Genomic DNA, 19,698 nt, shown 5'->3' on the forward strand with positions numbered 1-19,698 from the left:
AAACAGGCAAAGGACAGGAATAATAGATATTCCCCAAAGCAGATGTAAAAATGGCCAACAGATATGTGAAAAGATGTGCGTATCAATTAGCCATCAGCAAAATGCAAATCAAAACCACAATGAGCTATCACTTCACACTCACTAGGATGGCAACAGCCAAAATGACGGACAATAACAAGTGGTGATAAGCATGCGGAGCAATCAGAATCCTCACACACTGCTGGTGAGAATGTAAAATGTACAGCTGCTCCGGAAAACAGTCTGGCAGTTCTCCTCCAAATGTTAAACATGGAGTTATCACATGACTCAACAATTCCACAACTAGATATCTGCCCAAGTGAAATGAAAACGTTATGTCCACAGAAACTGTACTCAAATGTTTATAGCAGTATTCATCATAGCCCCAAAGTGGATACAACTCAAATGTCCATCGACTGATAAATAAAATGTGGTATATTCATGCAGAGGAATGTTATTCTCGACAAAGCAGAAGGTAGTATTGACACATGTTACAACATGGATGAACCCTGAAAACATTAAGCTATGTGAGACACTAGTCCCAAAAGACTACACCTTATATGATTTCATTTATATGAAATGTCTAGAATAGACAGACCCACAGAGATAGAAAGTTGACGGCAGCTGCCAGGGGCTGGTGAGGAAGAGTAAGGAGTGACTACTAGAGTATATGCAGTTTCTTTTCAGGGTGATGAAAATGTCCCACCATTGGACTGTAATGATGGCTGCCTAACTTTGTGAATAAACTAAATGTGTAAAGTACAAAAACTATCTGAATAAAGCTACTTAAAAAAATGATAAGCCACAACAGAGAAGGTATATGTGTCCAGTATAACTGACAAAGAATTATTAGGTAGAATTATCAACAACGCCCTGCAAATCAATAACGAACAGAAAAATGGACAAAACATGTGAACAGGTAATTTACAGGGGAAAAAACTGTAAGTAACCAGTCAACATATGAAAGATGTTCAAACTCATTAGTATACAAATGTACCGTAAAATCAATATAAGTAGTATTTGATACTCACTTATCCAACAGTAGAAAAGTGCAAAAAGACATGAACCATAAATCTAGAGAAGACTTTGGTCTATAGAAAACCTACATTTATTCAGAGTAACCCAAATGAGAAAACCAATCACGCTATCAACGGTGTTAAACAGCAACTATAAAAAACATGCCATTAAAGAAAACATTAAAGTCTTAAGAAATTTAATTTCCATTCCTTATGCTTTTCCTCCTATAGAACTACTTACATTCAATTTTTACCAGTCATGTAAATGTTAAAGAAAAATTATGCTTAGAATCATTACTTCTTCCTTCCAAAAAGGTAATCACTTCAATTAATATAATCTTAAAAAGAGGAAAGAAAAAAAAAACACAACAGCACACAAGGGAAAAGTCTAGGGAATGACTGATGGAGAAAGAAATAGGGAGGCAGTATAATGTGTTCTAATTAATGACTGTGGATTCAGGGACCAGAACATGTGGGTTCAAATCCTAACGCTGTAAGTTTCTGGCTACATTTCTTGGGCAAGTTATTTAATGTCCTTGTGCCCAAGTTTACTCATCTGTAAGTACTTAACTCAAAGGGCTGTTCTTAGGTTTAAATGTCAATATATGTAAAGAGTGTGGAACAGTGCCTGGCAGTCAGTAAGTACTAGAACTATGAAAACCTCCAGGGACAACAGCAGGGTGTTAAAGTTAAGTCTTTTTTGTCTAAGATGGAAGAGAATATGCAGCACCACTGGCAATATGAGATACAAAGTGGTAGGTGGGTTAAAGGAAAGATGGGAAGGCATAATGACTAATAAAAGTGTACCATAACTGATGTCTGCTTTTTGTTTATTAAATAAAAAAAGTCAAAGTTAAGAAACAGAGTAAAATAAAATATGCAAATATAACCTTATACAAAGATAATACACAAAAGAATTGTGATCTTCTCTGATCTTTTATGGAAATTAAGAAAAAGAATTTTACCTCCGTTGAAAGTAACCTCTCCAAGGCAGTCTCTTGGTACTTTTGATGCACAGCGTTTATGGCAATTGAATTTACAATCTGAAATCAAGTTATTTGGTTTATTAATTTATGTAATAAGTCAGGCAGTATCAGATATGGTTAGAGACTTTGTAAAATTTTCCTTTACTAAGAACTCAAGTCTGGGAATAAAGGTCTGGTTTCAAATTATGATGCCACCCCTTAATAGGTATTTAACTCCTCAGGGCTCAGTTTTTTTTTTGTTTTAATTTAAATTCCAGCTAGTTAACACTGTGTAATATGTTTCAAGTGGGCAATATAGTGATTCAACACTTCCATACAATGCCTGGTGCTCATCACAAGTGCCCTCCTTAATCCCCATCACCTAGTTTACAAATCCCCCACCCCGTGCCCCCGACCGCTCACCTACTCTCTGGTAACCATCAGTTAGTTTTCTATAGTTAAGAGTCTGTTTCTTGGTTTGTCTTTTTTTCCCCTCTGCTCGTTTTTATTTCTTAAATTCCACATGAGTGAAATCATACGGTATTTGTCTTTTTCTGACTGACCTATTTCACTTAGCATAATTCTCTCTAGCTCCATCTAGCACGCGGCAAGATTTTATTCTCTTTTATGGCTGATTAATATTCCATTGTGTGTGTGTGTGTGTGTGTGTGTGTGTGTGTACATACATACATACACTACCTCTTCTTTATCCATTCACCAACAGATGGACACGGGCTGTTTCCATAATTTGGCTATTGTAAATAATGCTGCTATAAGGTGCATGTATCCCTTTGAATTAGTAGTTTTATATTCTTTGGATAATTACCTAGTAGTGGGATTGCTGGATATTTTTAACTTTTAACTCTTTTAAACTTTTTGAGGAACCTCCATACAGTTTTCCAGAGTGGCTGTACCAGTTTGCATTCCCACCCCCCGACAGTACAAGAGGGTTCTCCTCTTTCACTACATCCTCGACAACACCTTTTGTTTCTTGTGTTGTTGATTTTAGCTATTCTGACAGGTGTGAGGTGGTATCTCTTTTGATTTACGTGTCCCTGATAAGTGATGTTGAGCATCTTCTCATGTGTCTGTTAGCCATCTGAATGTCTTCTTTGGGAAAATGTCTATTCATGTCTTCTGCCCATTTTTAATTGGATTCATTTTTGGGGTGTTGAATTGTATAAATTCTTTATATACTTTGGGTACTAACCCCTTATGGGATATGTCACTTGTAAAGATCTTCTCCCATTCCACAAGTTGCCGCCTTTTAGTTTTATTGTTTTCTTTGCTGTGCAGAGCTTTTTATTTTGATATAGTCCTGATAGTTTATTTTTGCTTTTGTTTCCTTTGCCTCAGGAGACACATCTAAAAAAAAGTTCCTATGGCTGATGTCAGAGACATTACTGCCTGTGCTTTCTTCAAGGATTTTTATGGTTTCAGGTCTCACATTTAGGTCTTTAATCCATTTCGAGTTTATTTTTGTATTTGGTGAAAGAGAATGGTCCAATTTTCCCACACCATTTGTTAAAGAGCCTGTCTTTTTCCCATTGGATATTCTTTCCCGTTTTGTTAAAGATTAACTGACCATATAGTTGTGGGTTCATTTCAGGGTTTTCTATTCTGTTCCACTGATCTATCACCATTGATTCGCAGGGGAGAGAAATGGCGCCAGCCAGCTCCCATGTTCCCAGACAGGTCTCTCATAAATGCTGCTTCTCAGGGGCAGGCTCTGAGAAGAGCCAATAAACTCCCCACTGTGTGCCCCAGGCACTCTTCAGATCACTGTTTCCATACTGTGTGTCCCTGGGGTTGTGTGCCTGCTTCGCCAAGAGCAGCCCTGATACCTCTAGATTCCCTGATGCCTCTGGACTCTGAGTCCAGTCCACTGACACAACTTCAGGCTTGAAGCCCCTCTGGCTGCAAGAACCCACGAAATTTAACCCCTCTTGCTTTCCAAGCCCATGGATGGGGAAGCATTCTCGTTGTGCGTTCCCGAGTGCTCTTCTCTTGCCCTTCTCTGTGGCTCCCCTCTCTTCTGCAGCAACCGGGATCCATTTCTCCTCTAAACTGTGTCCTGCACTTCCTACCTTCTTCATTGTGGCCTCTTCTCTACATTTAGTTGTGGAGTTTGTTCTACAGTCTTCAGGTAGACTTCTGGTGTATTTAGGATGCTTTGATAGTTAACATCTAGTTATATTCATGGGACGAGTGAGCCTAGGTTCTTCCTACTCTGCCGCCATCTTCCCCACTTCTACCAGGGCTCAGTTTCTCTCTTTAATGAAGCTAATACTATTCGTATGACACATTGCCAAAATGTTACTGGCAGCTCCATGTTTCCTTCCATTACCTCACATTCGTCTTTCCTGAGAAAGAAAAGTTTCTCAGGCTGACTCCTTTTCCAATATATGTCAAGCACTTACTTTGAGTTCCTAATTATTGGGGCCTGGTGCATATGCAAAAAGAGAGACTGAGATTCTACAAGCTTTTATTAGGAATTAGTATGGGCTTTCCCATACAGCCTTACATGGAAGGACTGAGCTTCTCATGCACAAGATCTCCCACCTTTATGTATGGTTCTCTTTAGCCTGCAAGGACATCAGAGTTGATAGTACTGCAGATGAGTGTCAGGTACAAGCTGTTCAATACTACCGTGTAACTCAGTAAGTTCTTAAACTGTGGTTCCCAGACCAGCAGCATCAGCATTATTAACAACTTGTTAGAAATGCAAATTCTTGTACCCCACCCCAAAGGCATTACATTAGGAGCTCTGGGAGTGGGGCTGAGAAATATGTTTTAATAAGAATTTTTAAGGTGAAACCAAAATTGAGGCCCACTGCTATAACTACTGTCTACTACCACCTTCTACCTTGGAAATACACCTACCAGCAAATTCTGGATAAAAATAATTTCAAGTCCTGACTCAGAATGATTTTGTAATCCTTGTGATTCAAGAAAATTCTGGGTATCATACCACTAGCATTAGGTAAAGGTCATTAAAGGAAAAAGTCCCATGATTAATAATTCGGTTGGTGACAAAACTTGTATTAAATAACACTGTTTTTTTAAATGAAATGCCCTAGAAAAATTGATATTAATATATTCCATTTATTTTAAATAATTGATGTGCTTTTTATCTCATGAGGTTTTACAAATTGTGACAATAACAAGATTTCCATTTTCACTTTGAAAATGTAGAGCCAAATTTGTGGCCTGCCTGAACAAGTATGTACCTTCAAATGGCAGGCATTTTTATTTTTCTGTACTCCTACTCATGGTCTGGATTTTTTTTTTAGATTTTATTTAAATTCAAGTTAATTAACATAGTGCATTATTAATTTCAGGGGTAGAATTTAGTGATTCATCAGTTGCATGTAACACCCAGTGCTCCTTACATCAAGTGCCCTCCTGCCTACTCATGTTTTTATTAACTTATGTTTTCTTATATTTTATACATGCATTCAAGCTGCCTTGAAGTTTTAATATAACAAAGTAGAAAATAAACAGGTGAATGAATGAATGAATGAATACTGCTCTTGGACTGTACATTTTCTCAAATTATTCAGAGTAACTGTTTTAATTATTTTTTTCTTTCTTAGCTTGACAAGGTGAATGAAAATGACTCTTTACTTTTTTTTTTTTTTTAAGATTTTATTTATTTGAGAGAGAGCACACGAAAGGTGGGGAGGGGCAGAGGGAAAGGGAGACTCCTGGCTGAGCAGGGCCCCTGATGCAGGGCTCCATCTCAGGGTCCTGAGATCCCCCTGACCTGAGACAAAGGCAGACACTTAGCCAACTGAGCCACCGAGGTGCCTCTACTTTTTAAGTATCTTAATTCATATCACAAAAATATAGAAATCACTGAAATAAGTGATTGTTTTTGACTGATAATTATAATAGCTTAGCTATATAAATATATATATATTTCTGAACCAATATAAACACACATTATTCTTTTAGAGGTCTAAGAAATTAAACCAATACCCCAGTGGCAGAGTTAACTGGTTTTATTCAAAATTCATTAATCTACCTATTTATTTTAGGTCCTCTATAAAATATCGTACTGCTCTGCATATGGTTTTAGGATGTTTCTGTCCTGTTGAACAGAGCAGCACTATTTACAACCTTTACTAAGATTATTTGTTGGCTAGAATTTGCACATCTGTTATTAATGTTCTTTCCCAAAACATTCCTTAGTGGCTGCTTGCCAATACACTTTAGTGTTGATATTTTAAAGTATTAATTTATATATTAACTCATATTCAAAAGTAAGTTGCTGAAATAGAATTTCAACATTTAATTATGCCTGCCTGCTAGTTATTAAATACCTGGCAACAAACGCACAACCTGTTCTCTATTTGATGTTTTCCTGTGTTGCCATATGTTGCCAAGACAAGTTTTCTTATATACTTAAGTTAAATTTATATATAACTAACTTGATTCTGTATTGTAAATAGGTTTATTGCTGCAAAGACCTCAACTCTAATGTTTTAATTAGATAAAATTAGATAATTCAATTCCACAACTACATCTATTATACAAAAGGTCTGATACCAAGAACTGTTAAAATAATCACATAAAAAATAACTACATAGGATTATAGACAGGCTACTTATACTGCATACTGGCTCAATAATTAATAAGACATTTTAAACTCTATTTTGGTTTTCACTATATTGTACAGCATTGTTGTAAAGAAGTTATGAGACAAAAAGATAAAATCATCTTTAAAAAGCATAAAAACATTCCACAACTATAGGAAAAAATATTCCAGTATTCTATTAAAAACCTGGTTCATTAAGAGATGTTTCTAGAATATTTTGATAGTGTTCTGGCTTTGTATCCAAATATGGATAATCCCTATCACAATTCCAGTGGCTTCTGCTATATTCTTCCTATTTCAGTGTGATTATAATGTGGAATAACAGTTTTGATAGGCTCTCCTAGCTACATAATTAAAAACAAAAACAATAATACTCTTGTAATATGTTTGTTTGTGAGTATGAATATTTAAAGGAAAGAGGAAAGCATTATTTTTTATTTTGGGTGGCATCTGGCTCTGAAATCAGAAATACTTTTTTTAAACTCAAATATCTGCTTACCTGCTTACTAACTGTCCCATACTGGCTCATGTTAAGCAACGATACCTTACAGAACCAAATTCTACCTTTTCTGTTTAGATTCTAACGTTTCTGCAGCGTAATTCCTGGTACACAGCACATATACTGCAGAGAGCAGTTGTTAATAAATAAATATGTACGTGTGTGTATGCATGTACTGTCTTAATTTTTAAGTTAACAGCTAGGAAACCAATTTCTTTGCCTAACATTTCTGAAATAAATGTTTTGAACCAAATTTGCTAATGAAAACATTTGAATTTTACTTAAGAATAACAACCAATCCTACCTTTACACTGCATTCCTTGGCGAAAGAGGCCTTTCAGTAACCGCTTGCAGTACTGACATATTGTGGGACGGGTATAAGAGTGAACAGCAAATGTGTGTGGAACTTTTACTCTGCACATTACCATCTTTTCCATCCAGATTGGGCGACCACTCCAAGAAGGAATTCTCTTACTTGGTTCTTGGTGAACATGTGACTAAAACATAAGTAATTTTCATAAGTATAAGTCAATATTAAAAACAAAGTATTAAGAGTAGGACTTGACCACGAAAGTCATTTATTTTGAACATTAAAGCCAAGAATCTAAAAATGTATATCTCAGCAGTTTCCTCTCGAAGCTTAACTTACCAATACTTGAATGTGAACAGTGCGAATGTTTTTGTTATTATTTATGCTAAAAAAAATTTTTTTTTCATCTTCACATATGTATATTCCCTGTGAACTATTATTTGCCAGGCACATACAACATTTTACAAAAAAAACTAAAGCCTTAAAATGAATTTATGACATATTTAAATCCCTTGAAAAACGTTACCAAGAAATTAATCATAGGAAAATTAAATTCAGAAAGTGTTATTACTCATGTTGAATTACTGAACATGATGTCTGAAAATATTTTGAAACAAGTCTTGGTTTTTCAAATTTTTTTGTAAATACTAAAATATGTTTGTTAAAAACTTAAGTCTAATTAATGATGATGATACAAAAACTGGCAGACACAAATTAAACAACTTTAGCCCCAGTACTTATGCTTTAGGAGGTTCCTTGATATTTAAGTATTTGGGCCTTTTCCCCTAAATGAGCAAAAAGGAAAATTAAAGGTGTTGATTAAAAATTTTTGTGTGACCTGAGGGATAACTAGATATTTGTAGCTATGGTCCTTTCTATATATATAAAGGAAATAATAAAATTAAATTACAGGCCAGTTCAATATGGCCTATCCCATTCATTCAACCTTCACTGATTATTATATTATAGGCCAAACCCCTACACTTTGTATCACAGAAGCAAAAATGAATGAAGTACAGTCCATGCTCTCAAGCACAAAATACCTAATGACCATCTAGACGTATTGTACATTTTGCTGTAGCTGCTTGCACCTTCACTGCCAGAACTGAGGTACTGAGCTCTTTCATATGCCTTCCGTAACTAGTAATGTCTGTAGCCCAGAGAAGTCGAATCATTCTGCATTGAAATGTTCAACCAATAAAAGCAAAAGAAGCCAGAAGGAACCAAGAGACAGAAGTGTATGAAAGAAGTGAAGGGAGGAGTTAAAAAAAAAAAAAAAAAGGCTTTTTGGAAGAAAGCAGGAAGAGAGAAAAGAAAAAGAAAAGGACATACAAATGGAGGAGAACATTAAAAAAGAACACAAATATAGTCTCTGATGGATGGTTTTTCACTAATGTGTTGCCACAAATGTTCTAAAGCAAATTACGAAGCAATTTAATTTAAGAAAAGTACAAGAAGAAGGTTAAACCCAAGCCTAACTTGCTTGCTTGCTTCAGCTCACCAAGGTCTCCTGCTCTGGTCTGGCTCCCCCTTCCGCCAGGCAGCCAGGTACAGAGCACCTTCAACAAAAGGAGTACCACAGTGATCCTGCAAAGCTAATAAAGCAGCCAGCAAGAACCAGAAACAGATGTTGTAGGCTTTTGTTCATTTGTTCATCCCTGGCTCCCTATTCTCAACACTCTGCTTCTCTTGCTCCTGCTTCTACCACTTCTGGTTTGTCTCAAGTTTCAAACATGCAAGATGGAATAAGACTGATTTTGGCCAGTCATCATCAAATATATAGGATACCCCAGTAAGGAAGAACTTTCTAACAGACCCCTTCATAGGCCAATAGCCAGCTGGTGATCGACTGCCTTTTGTCAGGTCCTCCTGGGATTGGGTATTAGGGACATGGTACACAGCATGTGTGCAAAGAACTACACAGGGGACTGTGGTTGTAGCAGCCACCTAATTTTTCATGCCTAGTACAAGCAGTAATTTATCTTAAATATGAAAAAACAGGCTCAAATAGATTAATATTACTAAGTGCTAGTATCAAAATCAAGACCTAGCCCTAGGTCTTCTACATAGAAGTCCAGTGATTCTTAATCTTTTCCCCATCTCAACATACCTGGGCATATGCTACAATTTCACTAATGACTATGGTTTACCACTCTGTGGAGTGAGGAAGGCAGGAAAGGTATGGAAGACTGAACCAGAATTTGGAGGAAAGAGGAGCATTTGGTGGGTAAAATTACCTGGAGCATTTGGTGAAAATGGGACCACTGAGATTAGAGTAAACAGAGTTGAGTGAAAGTTCTTCTCTTGCCTTGCTCTAATGGCCCCTCTTTACAAACTACTACTTAAATTCTTATTTCTTATTAATGTGTAGCCAGAAATTCTCTAAAAGTAATCCAATTATTTCCACAGTGTGAGTTTCAACTAGTATTTGCTTAAGTGAACATATGCTCACAAAAACTTTATAACAATGTTGCCAACTCTCAATTAGATGCAATAATAAAGGCGATAAAAGCATTTAAAGGGGGCAATTCCCTAATTATATATATTTGACTTTGGAATATTATTCAGTGAAAAAAAAAATACCTCCACTTTTATGCACACACTTAGCCCCAACAGTTTCTTTCTACCTTGATTCTGTCCTGTCCTGGCCCCTTGGGCATTTGCCCAAATGTACTGCTAGAATATTCCTCTTTCTCTCATCTCCAAAGGGCCATCATTCAATTCTGGTCTCTCCAACCTTAGTGGTCCCGTTGTAACCAAATTCAGTGAAAAGCCTATCTTCTTGTGCTCCTCCCTCTCCTTACTTGCTTCCCTTTAGACTGACTTCAGACACTGTAACAGAAACTGCCTTCTTACATATAAAATGATGACACCTCAGAGTCAGATTCAGAAGTTTCTATTCCCAACTGGCCTTTTTCAAGCTTATCTCAGTGGTCACTGAAGGTTACTATCTTGACCACTCAGAAACTTTCCTTCCTCATTCCTTATCTATGAAATAAAGCTAAGAGCTGCCTACCTTCCAGGACTGTGGCGAAAATGACATGACAAAAGACAAGTAAAGCATCTAGCATGAAGCCTGCCACACAGAACGGGAGGCTCTAACCCCGCAGCTATCTGGAGTTAGTTCTTCTCTAACTTTGGTTCAGATTCAAGGTTGCACTCATTTCCTCATTGCTATCTCCTCTATTCCTTAGAGGGTCCTCGTTTCCCACTCTCCCTTCCCTCTAATTTTCCTCCGTGAGCTCTTCTCTTACTGTAGCTTTTTCCTTTTTGAGACTGAATGCTTGGACTGATAAAAACAACCTTTTTGAGATACATTCCACTCTATGATTTCAACTTGTTCTGAAATATTCTGCACAATCTAACCAATACAAACATATCACTCTATTTTCTTCTCCTTCCCTAAGGAATTTTCAGCTTCAGGATAAAATATAAAATAATGAATTAAAACTTAACACCTTATTCATCTGCTCTGTCCTGCTATTTCCTAATCTAGTATTACTTATCTGGGGTAGATGGCTTCTTAGCATCATTTGTGGGACTCTTAAAAAAACCTCTCTCTATCCTACAGACCCCATTCCTAACTAAGTTTCCTGTGTAATTCATCTATAAAATGCACTAACTTTTCAATTACCGGTCTTTTCCCGAGCTCTTGCATATGTTTTTATAATTCTTTGCTCCCAGTTCCTTATACCATAGCACTCTTTTTTTCTAAGTGAAACATTTCACATTAGGGCTAAACAACATGGAAACATGGGATTTTTGTGAAAGAAATTCAGAAGCTTTTATTCTGATGCCTCAGTATAGCAAAATCTTGTGACTAGGATATCATGACAATAGCCCAAAGACTTGCTTTTGCCATTAATTTATGGAAGACCAAGGGGGTTACAGAAGTAACTAAATGACAAGATTGCAATCTACGGATGGAGGTCATTTTATAATTTTTTTTTTAAGATTTTATTTATTTAATTGACAGAGAGAGAGAGAGAGAGACAGTGAGAGAGGGAACACAAGCAGGGGGAGTAGGAGAGGGAGAAGCAGACTTCCCACGGAGCAGGGAGCCTGATGCAGGGCTCGATCCCAGGACCCTGGGATCATGACCTGAGCCGAAGGCAGTCGCTTAACCAACTGAGCCACCCAGGCACCCTGGATGGAGGTCATTTTAAATACTAGCAAATTAACAAGCAAGTTCTTTCTTTCTTCCTTGATCTACTGTTTTATTCTTCAGAGGTACAATATATTAGGAAAAAATCACTAACCTAAAAATAATCAGATCTGAGTTTAATTCTAATGTTGCTTACCAATTTGCTCTGTGACTTGAGTCAAGTTACTACTTGACCATTATGAGTCTCAACTGTCTCATTATGTACAGATCTACTAAGACATCTCACTGGAATACTGTGAGGATCAATGGGTTCATTCATTCATCACTGAATACCTACTAATTACAAGGTATTGTGCTGGACATGGTAGGGCACACAAAGACATGAGCACTTCTCTAAACAGATCATAAATTCCTTGAGGACACTATGATATTAAGTTAGAATGCTATACACACCATTAGAGAGGTTTGAAAAGTGGTCTGGCATTCAGCAAATAAAGTAACTTCTAGGTAACAGGAGAATCCAGGAAAAGCAGCTGTTGAGCTAGATCTGGAAAAAGCATGTAGGAGGGAACACCAGTAAGAGCAAAGGTACAGGGAACGATGATGTGTTCAGGGAATGTTGAATAGAACAGATTGTTGGGGGAAAAAAAAAGAACAGATTATTGGAAACATAGAATATATAAAGAATTCCTAGTAGGGAGTGATATAATCAGAGTTGTGTATCAAGCTGTAGTGAAATGATATGATCTGGCTCTAGTATGTAAGATGAAGTGAAGTATGGGAACCAGAAGCTGGATACTGGTTAGGAGGTTAATGCAGTGGTCCAAGTGATAATGTGGTCCCAAAGCAGATAAAATGCAATTCATTACTACTAGTAAACTCTCTCCAGTAATACATTTTAAGTTTTTTAAGCGTAGGAATGTGAGTAGTCTTTAGTACATATTTATGTTCTAGGATGATGTCATATATCCTTTAGAAACATAAGGAATAAGTAGTAAAATGCCCTTTTATTGCCTTAAAATACATACCTCTTCTGTGGGAAGGGCCACATATTCAGTCTGTAGGAGTCTTGGAACTGAGAGGCCAGGTCCTGGCAGAGATACATTTGACAGACGTCTCTTTCTTACTCCACTACAATTATTTGGAATCTTGAAGGCACATCGTTTATGATAATTTAATCCACAGCCTAAATATATTTTAAAAGGTAAAAAAAATAGTAGATTAAAGAAACTTTAGGGGCACCTGGGTGGCTCAGTCCGTTAAGCATCTGCCTTCAGCTCAGGTCATGATCCCAGGGTCCTGGGATTGAGTCCCGCATCAGGATCCTTGCTCAGCGGGGAACGTGCTTCTCCTTCTCCCACTCCCCCTGCTTGTGTTCCCTCTCTGACAAATAAATAAATAAAATCTTTAAAAAAATAAAAAAAAATAAAGAAACTAATATATAAAGTATGTTACATAAAAAATACATGCTTCTTTATTTTCTCTGGCAGCAATAGTTATCCTAATTAAGAACCTGGATGACAAGCTTAAGTGGAAGCCAAAAAATTCAATGTAAAATTATTGGCCTCCACCCCAGACTGACTGATTCAGAAATTCTGGGGATGGGTCCCAGCAAAGTATGTTTTAACAAGTCCTTGAGGTGATTCTGATACATGGCAGTTTGAGAACAACCAACTTAAACACTTTAGCAAACTGTGCCTGTATACTAAACCCCTCCCATGACATGTGAAAGTTACATGAAATCCAAATTTCAGTGTTCATAATTCATTTTATTGAAACACAGTATGCTCCTCATTTCTTTACATCTTGTTTATAGCTTTCATGGCACAGGAGCAGAGTTAAGTAGTTGTGGCAGAGACTATTAGCCAACAAAACTTAAAATATTTAGTTTCTGACCCTTTACAGAAAAACTTTATTGATTCTCCACCTTAAGGACTTAGAGGACTCAGAAATGTGCACCTGACTCCTGCCCCCTGGCAATTCTAATTCAGAAAAACAGATCTGTCCAGTTCTAAACCCTGGTTACCACCTAGTCACCAACCAATGATCTTATTCTTTTTTTTTTTTTTTTAAGATTTTATTTATCTGAGAGAGAAAGAGAGAGTGAGCGCACGAGCAGGGAGGGGGCAGAGGAAGAGGGAGAAGCAGACTCCCTGTCAAACAGGGAGCCCGATGCGGGGCTCGATCCCAGGACCCTGAGATCATGACCTGAGCCAAAAGCAGACGCTTAACTGACTGAGCCACCCAGGCGCCCCTGATCTTATTCTTTCATTAATGATTAGAAAATGCAAATACAAAATCCTCTTTCAAATGTTACAAAAACTTAGAACACATACCTTCACATTTCAGTCCTTGACGTACCAATCCCCAGAGCATCTCACCACAATAATCACAAAAAGTGGGAGCTTTATAAGAATGTACGTAGAGAGTATGTGGACGAATCTGAAAGTCTTCTACTGTGGCCAAAGCTTTTTAAAAAGAAAAGTAGCAAAATAAACCCTATATCTGTAATGGCAATGAGATTAAGAACGTTGACCATATTCACTTATGTCAAAGTACATGGAATCTTTTTTCTCTGAAAGTTTCATTTATCATAAAAAATAAATTATTTTCAGCATTTAATATTGTGGTTTTCAAACTATTTTAGGAAGTTCATCAACTCCAAATAATTTGTGCTCCAAAAGTAGGTTTGTATTATAGGTATTTCAACCTCCAAAAACATATTTACATAGTGATGAGATCACAAATAGTTGGTAGGTCTATTTTTATAATTAAAAACTATTTAACTTATAACACACTGGGAAATAGAACACTAAAGTAAAAAAAAAAAAAAAAAACGCAAAAAAACCCCCCAAGACGTGAAACTTGTAGAAACTGTGGACCTTAACCTCAATTATAAACACTCTGAGTTCTAACTTATGATCTCAGCATAAGCTGTCTTCTTGATAGTCCTAGTAGTTAAGAAAAAGAGACTCCTGTGAGCAACTGAACACTAGCAGACACATCCACCAGGAGCTAGCCTCTCACCTCCACCTGCAAGTCATTGGTGGATATCCCTGTGGCCTGATGAAGGGTCTAGAGCAAAGAAGGAATGGATAGGAGTACAACCTCCAGGGAGGACAAGAAGTGAAGCCCTTTTGGAGTGGAGAGAAAGAGAAGGACTGGGAAATGTACACACGATGGGGTGGTGGTGCAGAGGCATGATTAATGTAGGGGCTAGATAAATGGAAAGATCAAGGACTAATAAGGAAAGGTGTTGGTAGAGACGATCTCAAGAACAGGCTGCAGAGATGAGTTTGAGAGTGGAAAAAATGGTCGCAGGGGTCTGGACTCTTGGCTGGCTTTCCTTCCCTTTCTCTTTCTTTCCCTCTCTCCCTCCCTCCTTTCCTGTCAAACAAGAAGTTCTGCAGGCCTACTAGGTGCATTCTTTGTTCCTTTACATTCCTCGCTAACAATCCTGCCCATCTGCTGCTGGATGAGATCAGAAATAGAAAGAGCTAAGGAAAAACAAATGGCAAGAGTGGGTGAGGGGGAAATGAGGGAGGTAAGAAAATGCCCACGGAGAACACATAGGGAAGGAGCAATACTAAAATCATGGGGGACATTCAGTATTGCACTTTCCTCTCCCACATCTTCACTATTCCTCCTTTTCTCCTTTCTTTTTGAACCCCAATTCTCCTCTTCTATGCTCTTCACAGAAATGGGGAAAAAGAAATTGAATTTCAGTATAATTGTTTTATTTCGTTGACTCAAAGAGTATATTCCTCTTCCAGTTCCAATGATAATTCCCTTAGCTTAGTAACATTCAGATAAACAATTCAGGGCTTATTTTCCTACTTTCTCATCTGTGATATAACCTTGCTGAAAGTAAAATTCACATGGTCACCATTATTATAGATAAAAGAAGTTAAGCAACTGTACCACAAAGACTAAGTATAACTGAACATAGCATTTAGTACAAAAAATAAGGCTCACTGAAAAAAAAGACAACAAAATAAAAGGAGCTATTTACTTACCTGAAAGAACAACTTCTACTAGGTCTCCATCATGTATTTCATCTGCTGAGGTAATCAGCTGCAAAATATTTTCTGAGTTCATGTCATGGCGAAAGAGAAGAATTTTGTCATACATGCCAAAGAATCCACACTCTGGAAACTACATGAAAACAGTCCTGTATCAGTATACCCACAGGTTTCTATTTTTATGAGTAAATGTCTCAATCTTCTGAAAGAACTTTACATGTAGTTTTTAGCTTAACACTGTTTGCTAACAATTCTATTAACATCTAAAAGATCAACCATGTACTCAAGCATCCTTGGTTCAAGTTCAAAAATAGAACAGTGAGCTTAAATATAATTATTGATTATCTTAAAGCACTTGTCTCTTAGAAATATAGGATCTCCTTACTCAGTTATTGATGGAGAATATAATCTTCAATTTAACTGCTACTCTATCTTACATTGCCTGAGATAAGCAGTCTTTCCTGTCCTCTAGAACTGAGCTTCCTCTATAGCTACTAGCCATGTTAAATGCAGTTAAATTTAAATTAATTAAAATTAAATAAAATTAGAAGTTCAGCTCCTCAGTCACTCTAGCCACATGTCATGCATTTAATCACCACCCTAGCTACTGGCTTGCCTATCATTTTGGACTGTGCAGGTATAGAACACTTTCATCATCATGGTAAACTCTACCGAATAGTGCTAGCAGAAGATTAATAATTACCCACACAAGAGTATCAATTCCAACATTTTTGACAAATGCACCTATGGTCTCTAGCATCTATCTAATACTTTCTTTACTCACTGTAATTACAAATACATGATCTTTTTTTTTTTAAAGATTATTTATTTATTTATTTGAGAGAGAGAGAATGGGAGACAGCACGAGAGGGAAGAGGGTCAGAGGGAGAAGCAGACTCCCCGCTGAGCAGGGAGCCCGATGCGGGACTCGATCCCGGGACTCCAGGATCATGACCTGAGCCGAAGGCAGTCGCTTAACCGACTGAGCCACCCAGGCACCCTACATGATTCTTTATGGTAACTTTCTTTTTACTGGTTTTTTGTTTTTTTGTTTTAGTATTTATTTGAGAGAGGGAGGGAGGAAGAAGGGAGGGAGGGAGAGAGAGACAGAGAGAGAGAGAATGCGCACAAGCGGGAGGGGCAAATGGAGAGGGAGAGAAAATCACTGAGCACGGAGCCCTACACAGGGCTTGATCCCAGTACCCTGAGATCATGACCTGAGCCAAAATCAAGAGTTGGACACTTAACTGACTGCGCCACCCAGGCACCCCGGTAACTTGCTTTTTAAAAAACCTTTGACCAGAGCAGGAAACTTAGAGATCTGTTCACATGCTCTATGTATATTATTCCAAGGCTTCTACACTTTGTGACTACAGAGCTGACACTTTGGGGATTGGCATACCAAGGACTAAAATATGAAGGTATGAGCTCTAAAAGTTTTTGTAGTTAATAAAGTTATTTAAGAGAAAACTTTAAGTACTTGCCTTACAAAATAACTTTAATTTCTAAATCAAAACCTCATCTAAAATACCAGTGGCTTGGGAAATGCTGCTCTAGGTATTTCAATTTTCTTTAGTTTATCTCATAATTGAGATATTTTTGGCTTATTTTGGCTCCTCAGAGAATACCCTTTAATGTACTATACAGTATGTCACTGGCCTGCACTGAATGGCTTGATATGTATGTCACACTAAACTGTAACTGCATTTATTGCAGGGATGCTGCTGATGATATGGTTCACCTACTTCATATGGTAGCCCTTCTTTGTGAGGACTCACAGAAGAAATTTCTCTGGTTGGTTTTGTAATATGAACAACTTGATCATCCAACTAAATCATGTTTTCTGTTTACTTCACTCACTGGAAAAAGTAAAGCTAAATTTGTGACCCACTTCCAACATGAGTCTAGGATATTATAGCATGTGTTTTAGGTGGAGACGTCTTATCTTCCGAACTTAATTTTCCCATTAAAAATCCATATATATGTATATATATCTGTCTAAAAAGGTCTAAATTTTATTGGAAAAATATTTAAAAAATTGAAAACGACTTAATTAGAAATTTGAGTTGATTTGATTTTTTTATACCTGAGTAAATAATGAAAAAGTACAGAAATATTTAATTTTTTATAATATTCTACTTTCAACTGAGTTACCAACAAAACTTTATAATATGCTTTAAACATACATCTAACAGTATAACAATTTTCAATTGAAAAGATAGGGAGTAAAAATACAGAATCAAAAAACATTTTTATTACATTTTAAAGCTTGAAATAAAATGTTATAAAATTTTATTAAGTATTATCAAAGTAGAAAACATCTAATAGAAGTAAAACATCTCCATAAATTAGTTGCAACAGTTCTTAAGTATTAATAAAAAAGATTCCAGGGCACCTGGGTGGCTCAGTCAGTCAAGTGGCTGCCTTCAGTCCAGGTCATGGTCCCAGGGTTCTGGGATGGAGCCCCACATAGGGCTCCTTGCTTGGCAGGAGCCTGCTTCTCCCTCTCTCTCTGCTTGCCTCTCCCCTTGCTTGTTCTCCCCCTCCACCCCCCTGTCGAATTAAAATCTTAAAAAAAAAAAGACTAACAAGGGGCACCTGAGTGGCACAGTCTGTTTAGCGTCTGCCTTCAGCTCAGGTCATGATCCCAGAGTCCTCGGATCAAGCCTCTGCCTCTGTCCCTCTCCCTGCTCTTATTTGCACTCTCTCTCAAATAAATAAAATCTTTAAAAACAACAAAATTTTGTATGAATAAAAATCATTTTAAAAGTTCCACATTTTTTTCTTATCTTCTAAGTTCAAGGCATTGGTCCCATGGTTTGTAAAGGTAAGGCGGATCTCCCCTCCCAGGAGTTTACAATCTAGTAGGAAGATGGAAATAAAACAAATGTATAACATAGTAAGGGAAATGCCAAAAATGAAAAATAAAATTCCAGAAGAGGGGGAAAAAACTTTAACCAGGAATGTGGAATGTCACCTTAACAGCGATAAAAAAGAGAAGCAAGGTTTCCATGGGCAGAAAGTGAAAGTGAAAGTATAAAGGTCGTAGTTGAGAAAACACATAAATGGGAGAAAGTTGAGTGGACCCCTATGACTGAAGAATGAGGGGAGGGCTGGGTAGAAAGGGCAAAAATGCACACAGGAGCCCGATGGGGACTATACTTAAACTTGGGAGTCAAGAGATTGGGGTTCAGGCTTTGCCAACTACTAACTATAGCACCTTAATAAGCTGCTTAACCTCTCTATGCTGTTTCTTGTCTATAAATTTGGAATAACAGGAATACTGGCTTTACAGAGTTCTGGTCAAAATTTATTTAGTTGATGCTATAAAGTAGTACGATGATCAGTAAATACTAGTGGTTCTTATTATCTCATATCTAAGGGGGGAGAGAGAAAGAATCCAGAGCAAGGCTGTGACATGATCAAATCTATTATCTTAAAAAGATAATGCTAACATGTAGTAGGGACTGGGACAGGAAGAGACCAGAGCAAGCTCCTAAAGAAGGCTGAAGCTACTGGTCAGGAAAGAGGTAGCAGGGTCTGGATTATTCAGTAAAAAGATGGAAAGCAAAACAAGAAGGAACACTTCTCTCTCAAATCTATCTTTGGTAAATTACATGGATCATTAGTATTGTTTTGACCAAATCAGAAGTCCCAGTAACTAAAGAGTTAAATAAACACATTAATGAAAGAAGAAAAACATCAAAAAATGTGTGGCTTAGAAAAAAATACATATAAAATAATCTTCTTGATAAACACATGACCTAGTGAATTCATATTGGCATTATTAAGAAACTGAAGAGCAAATAAAAAGAATGACAGGGAATGTATTAAGAATATTTACTTAAAGTAAGTATTTGTGTACCAGGCTGGAAAGCCTTCAGTGATGATAAATGAAGTAATTTTCCAGTCTAGCAAATGTTTACATAAACTATATTCATCTATATGGTTGAGAAATTACAGAGTTCCAAGAGGGGAAAAATGTATTAAATAGCTTGTAAAAAATAGATTTCTGCTATTCACAATTATGATTTGTAAGTGTGACTTGGTAGGATATTTAGGAATCATCTGAAGCGTCAGCACAAAATGAAATTACAGAAAATAGTGCCTGAAAAAAAAGCAAGAGAATATTAAACATTGCCACTGAACATCAGAGAAAAACC

The 19,698-nt window shown here is 37.0% G+C and overlaps 1 protein-coding gene across 2 annotated transcripts in view; it reads right to left on the reverse strand.

The window, feature by feature from the left end:
* Positions 1-19,698, reverse strand: part of PRKD3 (protein kinase D3) — an 84,940-nt gene that overhangs the window by 29,616 nt on the left and 35,626 nt on the right. For both annotated transcript variants that reach the window (XM_027620980.2, XM_027620981.2), the window contains exons 3-7: positions 15,530-15,668; positions 13,850-13,981; positions 12,542-12,699; positions 7,403-7,595; positions 2,000-2,077 (exon numbers count right to left, since the gene is read on the reverse strand). In XM_027620980.2, coding sequence (XP_027476781.1) covers positions 2,000-2,077; positions 7,403-7,595; positions 12,542-12,699; positions 13,850-13,981; positions 15,530-15,668 — 700 coding nt within the window. The remainder of the gene's footprint in view (positions 1-1,999; positions 2,078-7,402; positions 7,596-12,541; positions 12,700-13,849; positions 13,982-15,529; positions 15,669-19,698) is intronic.

This window comes from Zalophus californianus, chromosome 8 (assembly GCF_009762305.2).
Source record: "Zalophus californianus isolate mZalCal1 chromosome 8, mZalCal1.pri.v2, whole genome shotgun sequence".
Lineage (NCBI taxonomy): Eukaryota > Metazoa > Chordata > Mammalia > Carnivora > Otariidae > Zalophus > Zalophus californianus.